At 41.5% G+C, this 19,365-nt stretch overlaps 2 protein-coding genes across 21 annotated transcripts in view; both read left to right on the top strand.

Annotated features, from left to right (window-relative positions):
• The first annotated feature begins 279 nt into the window (after positions 1-279).
• LOC115021050 (protein PXR1-like) lies at positions 280-14,320 on the top strand. The gene is made up of 6 exons (XM_029451174.1): positions 280-286; positions 359-398; positions 931-1,126; positions 1,939-1,960; positions 12,272-12,873; positions 14,303-14,320. Exons 3-6 carry the CDS (start codon positions 1,115-1,117, stop codon positions 14,318-14,320), a joined length of 654 nt encoding a protein of 217 aa, XP_029307034.1. The 5' UTR covers positions 280-286; positions 359-398; positions 931-1,114.
• LOC115021278 (titin-like) overlaps positions 13,317-19,365 on the top strand; it is a 21,382-nt gene continuing 15,333 nt past the window's right edge. For 17 of the 20 annotated variants that reach the window (XR_003833713.1, XR_003833712.1, XR_003833711.1 and 14 more), the window contains exons 1-11: positions 14,679-14,879; positions 15,007-15,111; positions 15,248-15,366; positions 15,632-15,850; positions 16,020-16,107; positions 16,472-16,624; positions 17,003-17,100; positions 17,487-17,659; positions 17,749-17,865; positions 18,602-18,853; positions 19,127-19,243. Coding sequence is in view for 16 of the 20 variants with exons in the window: in XM_029451592.1 (XP_029307452.1) it covers positions 14,826-14,879; positions 15,007-15,111; positions 15,248-15,366; positions 15,632-15,850; positions 16,020-16,107; positions 16,472-16,624; positions 17,003-17,100; positions 17,487-17,659; positions 17,749-17,865; positions 18,602-18,853; positions 19,127-19,243 (1,495 nt within the window). In the remaining 4 variants the exon portion in view is untranslated. Of the gene's footprint in view, positions 13,552-14,540; positions 14,880-15,006; positions 15,112-15,247; positions 15,367-15,631; positions 15,851-16,019; positions 16,108-16,471; positions 16,625-17,002; positions 17,101-17,486; positions 17,660-17,748; positions 17,866-18,601; positions 18,854-19,126; positions 19,244-19,365 lie in introns of those variants that run through there. The other 3 variants (XM_029451587.1, XM_029451586.1, XM_029451593.1) reach the window with 3 other exon arrangements.

Raw genomic sequence — 19,365 nt, 5'->3', positions numbered from 1 at the left:
GCTGATACCAGACTGCTTGTGACTGGTCACTTACAGAATGTTAATATTTGACCATACATTCCTCTGATGCCCAGGCCCTGGCACTGAAACTACTCAGGTAAACACATACAGCAGGAGAGATGCACCTGTTTTGCACTGAGGAGACATTTTGATAAGGAATCATTTGTGTCAACATGAACACTGTTCTATAAACACTGCCTGGAGGGCATACCCATCTGTGTTGAGGCCGTTTGGATGACTTCACCCACTGACAACCACGGGGAACAACACTGCACCTGACTCACCTGTAAGGGTGAACAGAAATGCATTTTTATTTGTAAGGATACGTAGGTTAATGTTGTTTGTTGCTTCCTAACAGACAACCAGTATATCATTACTTTAAAGAAGAAAAATAAAAGGTAATCTATAAGATTTTTAACAGTGGTGGAAAGTAACTAAGTAACATTTACTCAAGTAGCCTACTGTATACTACTTAAGTGCAATTTTGAGATACCATTTTATGCTACGTTACACTTCTACTCCACTACATTTCAGAGGCACATATTGTACTTTATTAAAGATTTACTTACTAGTTACTTTGTGGAGTCAGATTATTAATACAACATATAACTAATAAATGATGATGAATTATTATTGTCTAAACTACTCAGCAGTTTTTAAAGTAGTTAAGATCAGCTCCAACTTTACCATTTGCAACATTAATGTGATTAACACAGGATTAAAATCAAATTATATAATATACATTATTATGACTATTTAGCTAAATTAGTAGCCTGCTTTTAGTTTTGGTTTCGGCATACTTTAGGTATATTTTGATGCTGACACTTTTGTACTTTAACTCAAAAATAAATGCATAACATTTACCTGAAACAGTACAGTTGCTACTTTTAAAAATATCTGAGTATTCTTCTCCCATTGGTGTTTTTTAAGTAACGCTCCGACCTCTGATCTCCACCCATCAGATCTCCACCCATCACTACTTAGTGCTTCGTCATTGTGGCTGCGACACCGCCTCTCAGTGGAAACCTATCCGACAGTCTCCAACTTGTTCCGAAGGATATCACCGGAATTATGGCAACAAACTAAAGGTGGAGGAAACACTCAGAGGAGACATATGTGTGCTCAGGTATGACTCAGACGCTGTTATTGTGTTCACATGTTTCACACCTTTGTCCTGCGAGGTTTTTCATTTACCGTCTGCTCGCGGCGGCAGTTCGTTTAGAGTTTACTGCACCGTATTTAGAGGGATTATGTCAAACACGACGAGGTCGGAGATGTTTGTGCTGTATCTGAGAAACAAGAAAGTAGGACGCCTAGCCTACTGTCGTCTGTCGAGGACATGATAACAAAATGTTCAGAAATGTCTGCCAAATGTTTGCTGTGAGGTTGCCTTCACCTGCTCAGAGACTCTGCTCCCAAAATACTTTATAACTCCAAGCTACCTATCCTAATGATCATAAACAACACAACACAACCAAAGCTAAACAGGTATGTTATCCTGTATGAATTATATAACTAATATGTGTCTGTTTATTATGCTGATAACAGAAGTATACATCTAAAGGACAGCATGAAGAATACTTTTTTGATTGAGCTGATTTGGATCTACTATATCCTAGTTACATACACGGTTTCAGGATGCTAGCACTATATGCTATACTTTCAAAGAACTATTCATAATCTGATACAGGCTTATATCAGCTATGTGATAAATTAGTAGTTGTTTATGTGCAGTATTCATTAAGTAAGCTGTAACATGCAAGATGGTTAAATGTATGTCAAACACTATAAAACATGTTTATCTGTAGAAATTGATGTTGAAAAATCTAAACACATAATCATTACCTGTGTGTGTGTGTGTGTGTGTGTGTGTGTGTGTGTGTGTGTGTGTGAGTGTGTGTGTGTGGAACATGAGGAACCTGCCTTGATACATTGAAGGATAGATACGATAGGATAGCTGGTATGTTTGAAAATATAATGACAAATTGTAGGCTATGTGGTGGTTTTGATATTGATTTGTTAAACCCGACTGGACACAAAAGGACAACATACTTTATTAATACAATGTACAGAAACAGACTCACAACAGACACTATTACATTGATAGACAACATATTCACAAATAAGATTGAAAGCAAAGTAAAGTAGATGGACTACGTATTGATGACATTAGTCATTAGCCTTCTTGTTTTTGCGATTTTCACTTGGCAAATATAATTAAAACAAAGTTTAAAAATAAGGTAGTAAACGCATATAAAACTGAAATATATATATATGATTATTATTTCTGCATGAAACGTTTGGATCTCTGTTTTTGTTTGTTCTTTTTGTAAATGTAACAGTAAAAAGGGTTTCTTAAAAAACTTAAGCTTCAGCGTACACTTTTTCGGTCCATTCTTAATTTCACCCCTTTATTTAATGGCTTCTTGTTATTTATTTATTTTTATGGGCATTGTTTTAGGAAAACTACGTACTTTGTACTAAACATCTCGTTGACTATGCTGTCACCTTTTTGCTTGAACTTTCTAAACTCTCGTTTATGTGTTCTGTCACATAGATAAAATAAGTATTTTACTGAACTGACTCACTCTCTCCCTCTCTCTGACCTGGTCTGGGATTGTCCATGCCATCTACAACAACCTTCTACCTCGATATGATGTGAGTATCAATCCCCATTTAAGATGTATATAAGTTACAACAAAGGCAATTGAGCTGTTGTAATAATGATCCATTGCATATGAGACTTATTGGAAGCGTATTGCAGTGATGTTTTGCACACAGTACATAGAGAGTAACAATTATTTTCAAATGAGTCCCCCTTAATGTACTACAATATGATTTTAAAGGCAATGCAGAGCATACTTATAATTAAACAACCCTGCTCCCAGCTGCAGAGAAGCATTTCATTTATATTAATGCAACAATTCTATGAAGTCATCACTCTTTATAGAGACTATTAAATATGAATCCTTCATGATTTCTATTTGACATGCCACTCCTCCTGAGTGCAGACTCTCTCTGTATCTTCTACATGCTTGTATTCGCTTTGTTAAAAAGCTTTTCTGCCATGATTCTCTATTTGCGTGATGAAAAGTTACTCTTTCTTTATGTCCCAGAGAAAACATTGTACTTTATTTATATGATTACATTTAAAAAAATCATCCTTTTAAAAAAATGTTTAGATCTGAAGAATAGATTGTGAAGGAATCCCATTGAGAGCTTTCGTAGCTGAAATGATGGTACACTGCTGTTGTTGAGCTGCTGGTGACTACCCACACCAAACTTGTTTTGGGAGGGGTAGCGTGACCGTGTCTCCCTGAGGCATCTGGACGATACACTTCTTTATCTCTCGTGAACACATGCTCCCACCGTGCCTTACAGCTCAGTGTTGACGTAGAGTCGTATTGGCGGGGATTCCCTTTCGCTTGCAACAAATAATTAATGTTGAACTAGTGATTTAATCTTTCACCTCGGAGTGTTTTTATTATTATAGTATTGGGAAATTGTCAGTGTAGAGAAGATTTAAGAATTTTAATTACAATGTAATTTTTAATATGTGTAGAGAACTTTAGGGACATTAACATTTGACATGTTTTTACTGCAGACCTATTATACAGTCAATTTAGCAACATGCGTGTGGAAAGCTGATTCATTTACCATCTCTCCACCAGGGGGCAGTGTAAACTAAGAAAACATGGCCATTTACAGTATCATCAGATGATCAGACACAATGTAGCTGGACTTAGGTGGCCTAGAATGTCCGCTACAATCTGTTCAAACGTACTGTGAGCCCGAGGGCTTGATACAGCTTCTTTTTTAAGAGATCTCAGATGACATCCAAGCGCATGCATATTAATATAAGCATTTAATTTCCAATTTGACTGGAAATCTGGCTTTGCATAGTCTCTGGATGCAAATGTTTACAGCAGTTTTACCAGCTGCAGAAAATCCATGACTTGTTTATTTTTTGGGAAAGTTGTCCTGCCCTTTTCTCTGTATTATAGCACAGGATGAATTTAATCTGCAACATAGACATGTCCTGACTCTTCCCTTTGAGGAAACACCATGCTGTGTAATTTAAATTCACTTAAGGTGTGCATGGAAGGTGATAATTCAAACTTGGCCTAAGACAAGAAGGATGGGCAACATGTCTGCTGGCAGAAAGGAGCTGAAACATGGAACATTCCTGCTTCATGAATTCTTCATAACATAATGGTGCACTATGAATATTGATGTGCCGTTACCATCAATCCCGTTAGTGCTCTTCAGAGCTCTGTTCCTGAGCACAAATAAAACCCCTGCAACCATGCCTGCATCACATGCACTCAAAATTCATTTTTAAAGCATTTTCAAAGCTGCACAAGTTGTTTTACATAAGATGCAGAAGGGAAAGCGGCACGGTGTGTGTGCGTGTGTGCGATGCGGACCCAGATGCAGTATTGAAAGTCAAAGAGATGAATTAGGTGGCAGGGGTATTGGACATTATGTAATCACTGAGTGATGGAGCCAGAGAGGGATAAAGATGTTCCAAACAAACATAACCCCCATACACTCAGCTGGAGAAATACACTGCAGCATCGCATGTGCGTGTTCGCCTGTGTTTTTGAGCAAATGAGGAAGAGTGACGAGGGAAACGGAAAGTGTGCGTCACTGTTTTGGGTGTGTCTACTGTGGGTAGTCTCAGAGTCTGTGTTCCAGTCTGTCACTGTCTCGAGGGACTGTGAGTGCTGCTCCTCTTCTCCTCCCCTCTCGTTTCTGTCTCTCCTCCCTCTCCTGGGTCCAGCTCAACACCTGCTCCTTGCAGTAGGCACAGGGCAGGGCAGGGGTTCCTAAGCAACTGAAGGCAACTCGAGTAGTTAATGTAGTCTTTGTTTCTCTCCCTCGGTCTCCCTCTATCATCTCGCTGACTCTCCTTCCATCCCAAACTAAAGCAGAGAAAACAGAAACAAACTATATGCAAAAGTACTTGTTTCCTGTTAATGCGCTATGTCACAGTTAATGTTTAACACCACCCGTTTTTGTGCTGCTTGTGTGTCATCACTGTGTTCAGTAATCAAAGTCTAAAGAAGAAAAACAAACACGATTACGGACTGTTACTGTGCAGGAGAGAAATGTTATGATTCTGTGCTTTGGTGTCTCCCTTGCTTTGTGACCCCTCTTTTGGACTTTATGACACCATTTACGGAATCATCTTTTTGCTGGTAAGACTTTTTCCTTCAAATAAATTGCCCAGAAATGACACGTGACACTGCTATGCATGCCACATGAACTCGCCTCTGTGAGACAAAGGTGATGGTGTCTTACCCTGTGTAGCTGTGAGAATAATGAACCCCTTTACACCCCCCTCTTTCTGCCTATGCGCCGTATGGCCCTAATGGGGTCAGGCAGATGGGTGGGGTCCATAAAGACAGCTTGTGTGTATGTCTGTGCACGTGAGCAGACGCACATGTGTGTGTGTGTGTGTGTGTGCTGGTTTGTTTGTTTTAATTGTTTAGATGGCTGAGAGTGGGTCTGTTGTTGGACATTACATGTTTCTAATGAATCTGAAACTGTCTCTTTTAATATCTCACCAAATTGGCTCAAAGTTGTAGTCCTGACAACCTCATGCTGTGCAGATGAATGCACCACGCTGGTGCATGAAAAGACTGGGCAGGACTCAGGACAGAATATTCCTGTAGCCCCCCTCCTGTTTCGGGACTTTGTACTGTTAATGATTGCACTCTTTGGCCCCTTACTCCATGCCTGTATGGGACTTTAGTAACAAGGTTTAATGTGGTGTACCAACATAGTGATGAGTTGCGAATGTACGTGACAATGTAAAAGTCAAAATAGGTTAATGAGTAGGCCTATTGCTAACAGTAGAACGTTTATCCGCAGATTTAAACACCTATGGATTACTGTAGCGTTTTTTAAGGTTACATTGCTGCAGCATCTTCACATATTTGAACATAGTCTTATATTTAGTGCAGCTCTGATCAGCATCATATGAAAGTTGAGTCCATCTCCTCCACCTCGGCATGTGGTTGTGAGACGTGCTGGTCTCTGCCCCGTTGGTCAACCCAAATCCCAGCCTCAGTGCGAGACTCCACCCCTTTACGAGCATCGGACACCTTCAGCACAACAAAGCATGTGTCGCTCCGCAACATTGTATCTTCTGTGAACGTGCGGAATATAGCATTTTGTCGGATTTTGTACCGTTTGCTTTCCCATTGATGCGAATCCTAGAGTAGGTAAGCCAAATTTACGATCTATGTTCCTCGGGCGGTGGGGATGAGTTAGTGTTTATTTGTTTTGTTGTACATTCGGCGCCATTTTCATACACAGATTGTTTAAATACCCTGGCACGCTGGCCCGATACAGCCGGAAACTATTCGTGCGGTTTAATTGAAGAAAAAGTTGGAAATTGAAGTCACACAAGGATACATTACCATGCGAGAATTACGCGATGATTTGTTAAAGCAAATTACAATTATATTGCCTTTTTATTTTTGCACAATTAAACTAGTCCAATAGCTGTCTTACAACATCCCCATGGATCAGAAGTGCTCCGTATCAGCGGAGGCGGCGATGGGTTTTCTCCATGTGTTGTTTTGGTAAAAAATGAATGAGCACGCAAGTTATCAGTTTGTTTTTGTATTAAGACTACACGCATTAAGATATATTATGAAGTAATGCAATGGCTGATACAATGTGGTAAAGGATGATGAATGATGGGGGGGGGGGAACATATATATTTTCTGTTGTCTTTTCTGGCTCAACTTCACATAGAGTATAATAAAGAGCTCTGATCATGTCCAATGATGATAATATTTGATGCATACGAGAAACACATCTTAAATTAATATTGTAAACTCACTGAAGGGGACATGATTGTCATATTTGATCCCCTCGCTCATTCTTATGTTTTAATAGGTATTGTTCCACATGATGTAGCTCTTCGTGTCAGGATGTTCTTGGTGTGGAATTGCGTTACACAGCTGTGTGTCTGCTCAGATGTTGTTGTTTTTTCATGCTGTTTCAGAGATGCCACTGCTTTTGGATTTCATTTTCCGCTTGACATGACTTGCTTTCATTCCCCCCCCCCCCCCCCCAAGACGAGTGTATGGGTTAAAAATATCCATCTTTGCTCGAGGGCGGCATATGTGAATGTGTGTCTGTGTACTTCCCATAACACATTAAGAGAAACTCATCCAATAAGCCTCATCTCCATTGATGATACTGCTGGATAAATATAGTCAGATAATCTTTCATGAAGCGGTGCAGATATAGACGTAGGAGGGATGAAGCGGAGACATTATTTCAGTAGGACTGGCAAGTGTAACAGAAGTAAACACAGAGGTTAATGAAAATGGCAGAGATAAGACCCGGGTACTCTGGGTCTCCTGTAATGCTGTATCAGCAGTGTTGTGAACACAGAGCTGCTGAAGGATGTTTTCAGGTCTGCTGTGTGAGGGTGAGGTCATCGAGGTCCCAGAAGAGATTGCTGGTGTTAATCCTCTTTTGGGAGTTATGATGCATTTGTGCAGTTAGAATACTACTCTGTTTTGTGTGTGAGTGTGTGAGTATGTGAGCGTGTGTGTGTGTGTGTGTGTGTGCATTACTGACTAAGGAACATACGCCACATACAGTCGTTTGTCTCTTCTCTTCATGGACGAGGAAGTCTGTGGGTTTGCGCAGCTTAAAGACCATGAAAACAAATCTAACTTCACATAATATTTACAAATTCCAGAATTATTTAAATTTTAATGTAGCCAATTGAGTTCATTAGTTATATCCTTTTAACTAATGACTCTTACTGCCAAGACACAGATCTGGATTCTGTGTGTGTCCAACATAAAAACATGTACTATAGTATTCAATGGGCTTTGGCTGAGGGGATGTTGGAGATGGATTCAGAATGGCTTTCAGGGCAACCGCAGTAAATCAATCAAGCTACTTCATTCTTTTCCCATGTCGGTTCATGTTACAGCATCAGGCTCACAGACCATCTGTGTGTATTGATCAGTTAAGAACTGGCTTTGGGTTAGGTTTACAAAGAGGACTTGACTGAAATGAACCTCTCGTAGCCTAATACCTTTTGTTGTTGAATGTAACGCAGTACACACGAGAGGTCTCACAGAATCCATGATTACAACGCTTCATACAAAGTTTTATGAGTCACTTTACATATGCCTCTCCATAATCTTGAAAGCAGTATTATTTTTGCATCTTTAGGCTCGTTTAATAAGAAGTTCAATGTGCACGATAATGATTTGAGATTCCGTGCCAGCCGGTCCATGATTGTGTGTATTCACGATGTTGCTGGGCAGGCTTGTGTCTACGAACTGCATATGGACAGTTTACCCAGGCACGTGTTTGCGTGTATGTTGGCATGTGTGCCTGTGTTTACTGAGCGAGGTTAATAGGAGCCACCATGTGGCCAGAGGACTGATATCTTGGCTTTCAGTTCTTTTCTGTTGTTTTTCGTCCAAGTAGGCGAGGCTCCGCCATAAAACCATGAATCAGCACAGCTGATCGCAACCGTGCTTCCTCCAGCTCTTCTCTCTCTCTCTCTCCCACACAAACGCAGGTGCACGCACACCCAAAGCCATAGACCCCAGAGACAGAGATGCAGAGTGACGGGAGACGGATTGATACTAAGTGAGATAGATACTGTAGGCAGGTAGATGGATGGAGATAATCTCACTTGGTCACTTGGGGGACGATTAACTCTAAACTCCTTCTAATTCCTTAAGCCTACTCTCAGTACCCAGGAAACATGCTTTCTTTTTGTCCTAGTATTCCTTCTGGGTAATGTTACTGTAGAACTCCTGTTACCTGTCAGTCTGTGACCGGTGCGTTCACTCAAAACAAATGAAATCTTCCCCTGTCATCTTAAAGACAGTGCTCTAGCGGCGTGTGCATTTGCGGCTGCGCACACATGTGCATATTGCGTGTTGTGTGCAGCGCACTGTAAATAGATATGAGCTTGTCAGTAAAGGCTAATAAGTCCCTGCATCCTGAGCACATGTAGCTATTTATATGCTATACCTCCTCCTCCTCCTCCTCCTCCTCCTCCTCGGCAATCTCTCCCCAATCAACCTTCTCGTCTCATTTCATCACACATTGACACATGCATAGCAGCAGCACTGCAGCATCTCTGGCACATAATATACATAATATAAAGTTCTTGGTATATAATTAAAAAAAAATGTTTTGCATAATGTTAATGAGAACAATTAATATTGTTTGGAGCTCACACGGTTTAAGCATGTGAATTAATTAATCTTCACACAATGCAACTCATTCAATCTACTAAATTATGACCTTTCCTTTTAAATAAAATTCACTGAGTCAAATTCAATTTCAAATCTATCTTCCGGTGGGAACATTAAATTCAATTGAAAGTGACATAAACTCTAAATCAAATCCTCATTCAGCTCCAGCCCTGACGTTTGCACCTGATCCAGAGCTCAATTTTGCTAGGAGGTGGCCTACTTCATCTATAATTTAGCTAATTAGAGACTCTAATTATGTAGGATCAAGAGCAGATTATTTATTTATTTATTTCTTTTACAGTTCAGCAATATTTCATCTAATTACCTCCACACCGAACAAGAAACATGCGTCAAATTATGAGAGATTTATGGTTGTTTTTTTTTAAGCTCCTGTGGTGTGACTGCCGCTATCTCAATTGGTCATGATGCAGGTTAGTCCTGCTCAGCTGGCTGATAGCAGAGATGTTAGATAGGCAACACAAAATGGAGGAGGCAGCAGACACAAGCTCAGCTGGTCCATTAGGAGCATGTCTGTGCCCTGACAATCACAATTGAGATGACAGAGCATTAAAAGACCCAGAGGAGCCCGTGGGCATTGATGCATACCAGTGTGTGGTGTGTGTATGTATGTGTGTGTGTGGTGACCTAGGGAATAGGCCTATGGGGGTCTTGAGGGGGGGAAGGGTAGGCAGGATTAGTTATAGTGTGCAGCACAGTTATTGGTCACTGGACACAAACAATGGGAGGGCTAAAGAGGATTTGGTCTGTGTGCGTACCCCCTCCTCCTCCCCTCCCCTCCTCCCCTCCCCTCCTCCCCTCCTGCTGTCCTATAGTGCCACTAGGAAGTGTATGGTATAGAGGGCCAGGCTGCAACCTTTTGGGACGGCCCTGTACATCTGGAAGATTGGCCTGCCTGTCTGCTTGTCTAGCGTCCCCCCCCCCTCCCCCACTGCATACAAGGCAGGGTGGGACTTGAACTACATATGGAAGGGACAAACACGGCCACGTTGGTCACCAATTAGACAATGCCTAGTACAGACAGGATGTAAGTCGTTCTCATTGAAGACAAACATTGATTGTGATGTGAACTGCTGTAACTGATATATCTCACTTAGGAGAGGTGTAGCGATTACATAATACTTTCAGTCAGCTGGTTTGACGTTTCTAAATATACCAGATCTGTCCTCTCGCTGCCAAACTAGTTAATCAAAGTCGTGTTCATTAAAGTCCAATGCCCTTGTACTGTGACTTTGAATCACATCATTGTATAATAAGTCATTTAAACAAGTATGCTCGCACTGTTTGTTACATCAGAATCAGAAATCCTTTATTAGACCCACAACGGGGAAATGTACCTTGTTACAGCAAAATAACAAGGAAATAAAGTGGCGAGTACACAACAATTAAATAGAGTAAAAGTAGTATAAGTACATATTGAAAGCAGTCTTGTTATCTTCCATCACTGCTGTACTGTCAGGTTGAACGATTAGTCTAACCATCCGTTTTGTCCTGTCAACAGAAAGATAATCTCCAACTATTTTGATAATAAATACACTTTTCATGCACAAATGGCCTACTTTTCTCTGTTTTATATCATATTAAACATCTTTTAGGTTTTGGATTAACAAAACAACATTTAAAGACTTTTAGAAACTAGGTTTTTTAAATTATATTTTCAATCGATTCATCGAGAAAAAAATCGGCAGATTAATCGATTAATTAAAATAATTGTTAGTAGCCCTATACAGAAGGTAATATATTCACTACCGTTTAGTGTACTTTTAAAGCAGATACTGATAACGCAGTCCTGCTCAATTATCTTTTTTGCAGCACTGCCCACAGTGACCTAACCTAATCCACCAAGAAGTATTGATTTGAAACGATTGATTGACCATTTTATATCACCGTATACATGGTCATGCTGCCTTAGATAACCTGTGCAGGGTGGGCGTGTGTGAGATGAAGAGCCAGGCATGCTTGGCGAGGATGATCCAGGCGGCGCTAATATGCAGAGCAGAATGCTTCCTTTGTGTCAGTGAGATTTAATGAGTCTCTGATAAGCAGCGTTGTGAGCTCGCCCTCAGAACTCCATGTAGACAGAGACACACTCGTCAACAAGGAGGCCTATTGTGTGATGAAGTGGTGTTTGTGTATGTGTGTGTGTGAGTATGTTGTAGTATGTTTGAGTTAGAATATAATCTGTGGGTGGCAGTTTGCTTCATGTTTTATGGAATAAGTCTCATTTATGCCACTCGGAGTAGGCAACAATAATGAATGAATTATTATACAATTTTTCTTATGGTAAATTAATTTTGATTAGAGCCTCAGCATTAAGTGAGCATAATGAAGCATGCATACAGATGACCTTATTTGAATGATGGAAGTTTCATCATCACTATGTATGAGAAAAGTGATATAAGCCTATTCTGGTCACACCATTTAGGATTCAACACAACAACATGTTTTTTTTTTTGTTGCGCTGCATTTGATGGTTGTTTTCACTATCGATTAATCTGCTGATCATTTTCAGGATGAACCTATTAGATTTTTTATTTTAGAAAAAAAGACCATCCCGATTTCTCAGAGCCCTTGGTCTTCAAATAACTATTTCTGTCTGACTAACAGTCATAAAAGATATTCACTTACACATTTGACCTAAAACAGAAACAACTGCAAATGAAAGAATCTATAACCAGTAAATGTTTTGCTTAAAAATTAGACAAATAAAACCAATTTGTAGCTGATTAATTCACTAACCGTTTCAGCTCTAGTTGTTTATTATAATCCTTGAACATGAACATTAGTGATTTACTGATAAACAGTACAATCCATACATTTAATGTGCTTGCCATTCGCAGCACAGTGACGAGTAATGCTATTGCTCATAGTCATCTTGTTTGTTGTGTACCAAGTATAGCCATGCTGTGCACACTGTCACACTGTAAAGCACCGTGACCTTTTCTCCATCTCTGACTCTCTTCTGTTCTCCTTCCCAGTGGCTACCATGACAACAGAGGCAAGTGCAGTGAGCGAGGCGGACACTGAGGGCAAGCAGAAGGCCAGTGGCGCTGAGCCCGAACCCGAACCAGAGAACAAGCAGAATCCAGAGGCGGCGGCGTCCGAGCCGGAAGGTGAGCAGTCGAGCAAGAAGGCCCAGGAGCAGGCCTCTGAGCCTGGGCCTACTGACGTAGCTACCTCCCATGAGGAAGAGCTGAAGCCTCGTACCCGGACCTCTGCTGGCAAAGGCCTGTCTCGCCTCTTCTCATCTTTCCTCAAACGGCGCTCACAGTGCTCTGAGGGAGAGGGCTTTGAGGCAGAGAAAGCCAAGGAGGAAAAGGCAGACCAAGAAGAAAAATCTGATGAGGCAAAAGAGGGGGAGGAGGAAGAGGTGAAAAGTGAAGAGAAAGAGGTTAAAGCAGAGGAGGAAAAAGCCGAGGTGAAAGAAGTAGAAAAGAAGGAAGAAAAAGAACAAAAAGAGGAGAAGGAGAAAGAGAAGGAGAAAGAAAAGGTTGAGAAGAGGGGCAGTAAAAAGAAAAAGAAAGACGCCAAGAAGAAACAAGAGAAAAAAGATGAGGAGAAATTGAAAAGCGGCGAGGAGAAAAAGGAAGAGGAAAAGGTGAAAAACGAAGAGGAGGAGAAAGCTCAGCAGACTGAAGAAAAGAAGGAGGAAAAATTAGAGACAAAAGAAGAAGAAAATAAGGAAACTGCTGAAGTTAAAGACCAGGGGGCAGAAGGCGAAAAGAAAGAGTGCAAAGAGGAGGAAAAAGTTGAGAAAAAGGTTGTAAAGAAAAAAGAAAAGGAGGATAAGGTAAAGAAGAAGGAAGAGGAAAAAGCAAAGAGGAAAGCAGAGGAAGAAGAAAGGGTTAAGAAGAGAGAAGAAGAGAAAGCAAAGAAGAGAGAGGAAGAAAAGGCAAGAGAGGCAGAAAAAGCAAAGAAGAGAGAAGAGGAAAAGACCAAGAAGAAGGAGGAGGAGAAAACAAAAGAAGAGAAGGCTAAAAAGAAGGAAGAGGAGAAAACAACAAAAGACGAGTCAAAAAAGAAAGAGGAGGACAAGGCAAAGGAAGAGGTGAAGGAGAAGGAGGAGGAAAAGACAGAAGAAACGCAGAACGAAGAGGGAAAAGGGAAGAAAAAAGAGAAAGGGAAGAACAAAGGAAAGAAGGAGGAGAAGGAGGTGAAAGGGCCAAGTGAGGAGCAGGTGAAAGCACCGATCGCAGCTCCAGAGCCTGAGCTTAAAACTGAGCCAGACACTGAACCGGCCCCTGATCAGCACTCGATAAGCAGCGCAGAGGCACAGGTGAGTGTGACACTGACAAATACTACACTATTACACCGATCAATATAAGGCTACGGTTAGCTTAGCTTAACACAAAGAACAGGAAACAGGGGAGAAAGAGCAGGTAACAATCCACCTACCAGCATCTTTTAAACTCAATAACCATCACATTTGTATCCTGTCTGTTTAATCTCTACAAGAAACAAAGTTTATAAATAACAAGTTTTTTTTACGGGGATTTATGTGCGAGACTACGTCCTTTTCGGGTGCAGTGACTTCAGTGACCCTTAGTTGCCACTGTGATAATAAGATTCCAGGAGGTTTGCTGCTCCAAGCCAAGAAATAGTCACGCACATTCGTCCACCCCCTGTTGTTTTTACACTTTGGTTTTTGTACTGATTAAACAAGTGAGATAAAGCATGTTAAAGCAATTAGTGAGCTTTCAAGGCGCAGGTCGGCAGTATCTTTGGACAGAGCCAAGGCTAGCTGTTTCCACCTTCTTCCAGTTTTTAAGCTATGCTTACCGGCTGCTGGCTGTAGCATCATATTTAACGGACATATATGAGAGTGGTATCGATCTTCTCATCTCACTTTAGGCAAGAAAGAGAATAAGTGCATTTCCCAAAATGTCAAACTTTTCCTTTAATCACCAGTGCGTGAGAATTGAGAAAAGAATAGAGCTCTCGTACACAAATGTATGCAGCAGATTGGATTGTAGTAGAGGAACACATGTTTTTTTTCCTTTCTAATGAATTTTTTATGATGTGGACAGCTTGCTCAGCGAAAGTAACTATGCTGTTTTGAGCTGAGAGCTTGGCCTGAAACAAGAAATGATCCATGCTGGTCTGCAAATGCAGCTTTCCTCAACAGCAGTATCTTTGCTGTTTTCTAAGATCTGCAGTCGTTGTAATTATAGTGCTGTCATAATAAAAAAACAAAACATTGAGTCCTCCATTCTTTTCATCTCGATGTCACATACTTTTGAAAATATTTTGTGTTGACTCTACCAGCAGGAACACAAGGAAGAAGCTGCGATAAAGAAGGAGCCCGAAGTTGTGGAAGAAGTGAAGGAGGAGGAGGACACGGAGAAAAAAGAAGAAGAGCCAGCCGAACAGGAGAAAGAAGCCAAAGGAGAGGAGAAGGAGAAGGCAAAGGAGAAGGCGAAGGAGAAGGAGAAGGCAAAGGAGAAGATTAAGGAGAAGGTTAAGGTGGAGGCGAAGAAAGAGAAGCCTGTAAAAGAAAAGAAGACGGAGACAAAGGAAGAAGAGGCTCAAGGCTCCAAACGTCAGAAGACCATGCAATGCAAAGTCACCTTACTGGACGGCACTCTGTTTGAGTGTGAGCTTGATGTAAGAGACCTCCCAAATTGTAGTATGTTGTCTTGTGTTTGTGTAATGGCTATCAACCCCTGTTAAAGATTCATATGGTTATGAAAACTGAATAATATCCGTCTCTGTGTCTCTCTTTCTCATCTAGAAACATGCTAAAGTCCAAGAACTTCTAACAAAGGTGTGCGACCATGTCAACCTGCTGGAGAGAGATTACTTTGGCCTCACCATCTTGGAAACCCCAACCAGCACTGTAGGCTTGTGTTCCCACTCACTGTAGTTTTGGTTTCTCTGTAAAAGCATAACCAGATATTTTACATGACACTGAAATTGGCTGTGAGCAGTTGGTCATTTACTCCCCCCCCCCCCCCCCCACAATACTTCCACAGATTTGGTTGGAATCTACCAAAGAGATCCGGAAACAGGTTTCAGGTGCTGTGTATGAGTTTACATTCGGCGTGAAGTTCTACCCTCCTGATCCAGCCCAGCTTACTGAAGACCTCACCAGGTGAATGAAAAGTTTGACATTTAAAAAGAAACTGATTATGAGCTGACGTACAACATTATATTTGACAGAACCAGGCTAGCCCTTTCCCCCTGCTTCCAGTCCTTATGCTAAACTAAGCTAGCGTCATATAGTACATACATGAGAACAGTCTCCAACTTGTAAAAAAAAAGTCGTCACTACAGTAAAAATCTCATGACAACCGCAATATTTTTTTTTTGACATCTTCATAAATGAGCTTATTTTCTTCCATTCACATCTTCTTCAGGTACTTCCTGTGTCTCCAGCTGAGGAAGGACATTCTGCGTGGTGTTCTTCCCTGTTCCTTTGTCACACTCTCCATGCTGGGCTCCTACACAGCCCAGTCAGAGCTCGGAGAGTATGACCCAGAGCTCCATGGACCAGAGTATGTAAGTGAACTGGGCCTGGCCCCCGGACAGAGCAAAGAGCTGGAGGAAAAGGTGATGGAGCTGCACCGCACATACAGGTAATCAAAGGGGGGATGATTGGAGCAACATGGCAACACATGCGATAGAGTGCGATAGAGTTTTTTTATTACTGTTTAGATGGATGGTTTGACAGGTCCTTCAAACAAAACTGACAATAAAACATATCTTTAAAAAAAAAACAAAACCTTATCATCTGTGTTTTCACAGGTCAATGAGCCCAGCCCAGGCAGACATATTGTTTCTGGAAAACGCCAAGAAACTCGCCATGTATGGAGTTGACCTGCACCATGCTAAGGTATGTTTTTGTTTTGAATGATCTTGCCTGTTTAGATTAGTGTCGGGTGTAATCTGTAGGTTTTTAATGGGAATTCTAAAAGTCAACAGTTCAAGGATTTACCGACTTCCTGTGTCGTTATTTTGCAACGGCATGCTTGTATTACATCAGTAGCATCCACATTTTAATTACAAAATTGATGTCTCCCTTTTAGAAAAAAAGGAGAGATTAATATTATTTAAAACTCAATGACCTCAAACTCCATATCCTCCGTTGTGTGAAAAAGTCTGCCTCCCAGTGACTGTTTATTGTAAGTGCAGGGTTGGGGTGATGGCGTGCAGTGATACAACATCACAGCTGTTTCATCCTGTTTTTGTGCATGCAGGATCTTGATGGTGTGGACATTACGCTGGGGGTTTGCTCGAGTGGTCTGATGGTTTACAAGGACAAGCTGAGGATCAACCGTTTCCCTTGGCCCAAAGTGCTCAAGATCTCTTACAAGCGCAGCAGCTTCTTCATCAAAATCCGGCCGTCAGAGGTAAATCTCAATTTCTCAGTTTAAATTAGATTTTTTTTCTTATATTACATTAATATTACATTTATAATGCTATTGTTGGATTATAACCCCCCCACTGTTGTGTTTCACATATTTTGAAGTCGTCGGGAATTACTGCGTTGTGTTGAAGACGTTTCATCTCATTTTTATCTTTATTTTCTTATAACTCTGTAAATGAATTCCAGTTAACTTAATACAATAAGATGATATAAACTGCAATTCAGGTTTTGATTCTAGACTATGCTGTACTGTACACTTGCATCTTTATAGCTGGCATTTAAAAGTATTTTATAAATAAGGTTTCCATAATAATGTCATTATATTCAACCTTGAATTTATTTTTGTTTCTTCACTTGACAGCAAGAGCAGTATGAAAGCACAATTGGCTTTAAACTGCCCAACTACAAAGCCTCGAAGAAGCTGTGGAAAGTTTGCGTTGAACACCATACCTTCTTCAGGTAAGCCCAGGTCATTTCAGGTCATCTCTTATTCTGAATGACACTACCTTGCCTGGCAACAGAGGTCATTCGGAGGTTGTGCCTATCCCTTAGATAATTGGCTAACTGGTCTCTGCAGCTTAAGCCTTATATTGGCTCCCTGGCAGAGGAAAAGCTACATACCCACGGTGATGACCTTAGAATTAAACCCCAAAGGTTTCGTCTACTTAATAAGATACAGGTCGAAGTTGCTTACCTTGTTGCATAACTGACCGTCTTTATGATTGTGAAAATGATGTAATTTATATTTGAACTCCTGGTGCATGGCTCTGGTACTGTTATGAAATTAGCAAATGTATTTAATGGTGGGTGTATGAAATTAAAATGAATGTTTTTGTCCCTCCCAGAGTTCCAACAGTGGAGCCCCCCTCATCACGTCGCTTCCTCGTCTTGGGCTCTAAGTTCCGGTACAGTGGGCGTACTCAGGCCCAGACCCGCCAGGCCAGCTCCTTGATCGACCGCCCAGCCCCTCGCTTCACACGCTCAGCGAGCAAGAGACTGTCCCGTAACCTAGATGGAGGTATGTGCAAGTGTGTGAGCCCGTGTTGGAATCATTGTATCAAAGCGTGGGTTCGATAAGCTGCTCTTTGACTTGTTTCGCTCTTGCAGCTGGAGATGAAACTCTCCAGCTCCTGCAACAACTCTCAGCGTCAACCAGGTGCGAGGTGGACGATTGGTCGACGATGCTGACGTCTGACAAACCCCAGCCTTCTCCTGAATTCCCAGGTACCAGGAACTGCGTGGAGCCGCACCAGCGCTTTTTGGCATATTTGCAGCAGTTATTTCATTCTCGCTCGCAAACGGCTTCACCACATAATTTAACACGCTCATCCATTCTGGCTCATTTGCTTTCACTTCTGTAATTCTTTTCATAACATTGCCTGTCATCTGTGGCACAGACGGTTAACTTGTCAGAACGCTGAACTACTCTGACATGTGGGTAATGTCCCCCACCTTGTACTTTCCCTGCCATGATGCCTGAAAGAGGTCTTTGGTCAAAAAGACAAAAAAAGAAGACGTTTCCTCTCTCACTTGCGGACACACGGGCATTTCCAGTCTTGAGGCTGCTGTTCCGCATTTCTTTTTGGCAGAAGTCGCTGCTTGACGTGTGTTGCACAATGGCTTTCATTTGCATGTAGCTTTATGTTTAACATCCTGACTGCCTGACTCATCACTGCTCGCGTGGCTGTCATTAAAACAGGATACAGCTGGAACTTTCAACATTGAAAAGAAATCGTCAGTTTTGCCCTTTTCATCTGTTCTTGTTGTGAAAGATGAGAGGCATCTTTCATTCAGCTTTGTACTAACCTCCGCTTACTGGACTCACAATAGTCTGGTACAAATGCTTGGCATCTGGTTTGGTCAAAACAAGCTTGAACTACTGTGGGAGCATTCACATTGGCCGCCATCTCTCCCAGCAAAACCGTTGCATAACTACCATCACCTCGTCATCTCTTCACAGCCAGAGGGGAGTCTGAGCAGACTTTCATTCAGTCCTGGGAGGAGGGGCAGTCTGTTCACACAGTAACATGGCAGGACACTGTGACCGGGCAGACTTGCTCTCAAACCCTAACCCAGACAGCTAGTCAGCCGTGCCAGGAGCTGGCATCAGACGAGCAACAGCAGAGGAGAAAGGAGGACGAGTGGTCCGCCCTGCTCCATCGTCATCCTCCTTTCCCCTTTGTCCCACCGTTTGAGTTTGTGAAACAGCCAGGTATTTGCACTTTTAATGCCTGCTAAAGGTTATTTAGAAGTTTGCCGTAAGGAAATCTGAACCGAGAACATCCTAATCTTTCACTTTGGTTGGATTTTAAAGAACATGCAACCAGCATGCACTTTTGTACACTGCAATATCCTTAAAGGCTTCTAAAGAAACACGCATGTGGTGCTGTTCTGCCCTGTTTTCCAGCATTTTGCAGTTTGAGATGTGTGTGTGTGTGCTCATCTGGTATGACATTTTTCAGTATTGTTTCTCTGATGTTGTCAGCTAAGCTCAGCTTGGTAAAAATGAGCTCTTTGGACCGACTATTGAGACCAGCACTGACGCAGCGAGATGAATGGTACCTTTACTTCGTGTCCTCGCTTGAGCATGTTGAAAAACCATGTGAGTTCCTTGTGTGTGGAAATATGAACTTCTGAAATGTAATACTGACCTTTTAACAATCTGCTATGTAAATCATATTTTAGTTCCTTTCATGGTTCATTGTTTTGCTTTCCCCTTTTACT

This window comes from Cottoperca gobio, chromosome 16, assembly GCF_900634415.1.
Source record: "Cottoperca gobio chromosome 16, fCotGob3.1, whole genome shotgun sequence".
In the NCBI taxonomy this organism is placed as follows: domain Eukaryota; kingdom Metazoa; phylum Chordata; class Actinopteri; order Perciformes; family Bovichtidae; genus Cottoperca; species Cottoperca gobio.
The sequence above is the reverse complement of the archived record's forward strand: the minus strand, read 5'-3'. Positions and strand labels throughout refer to the sequence as shown.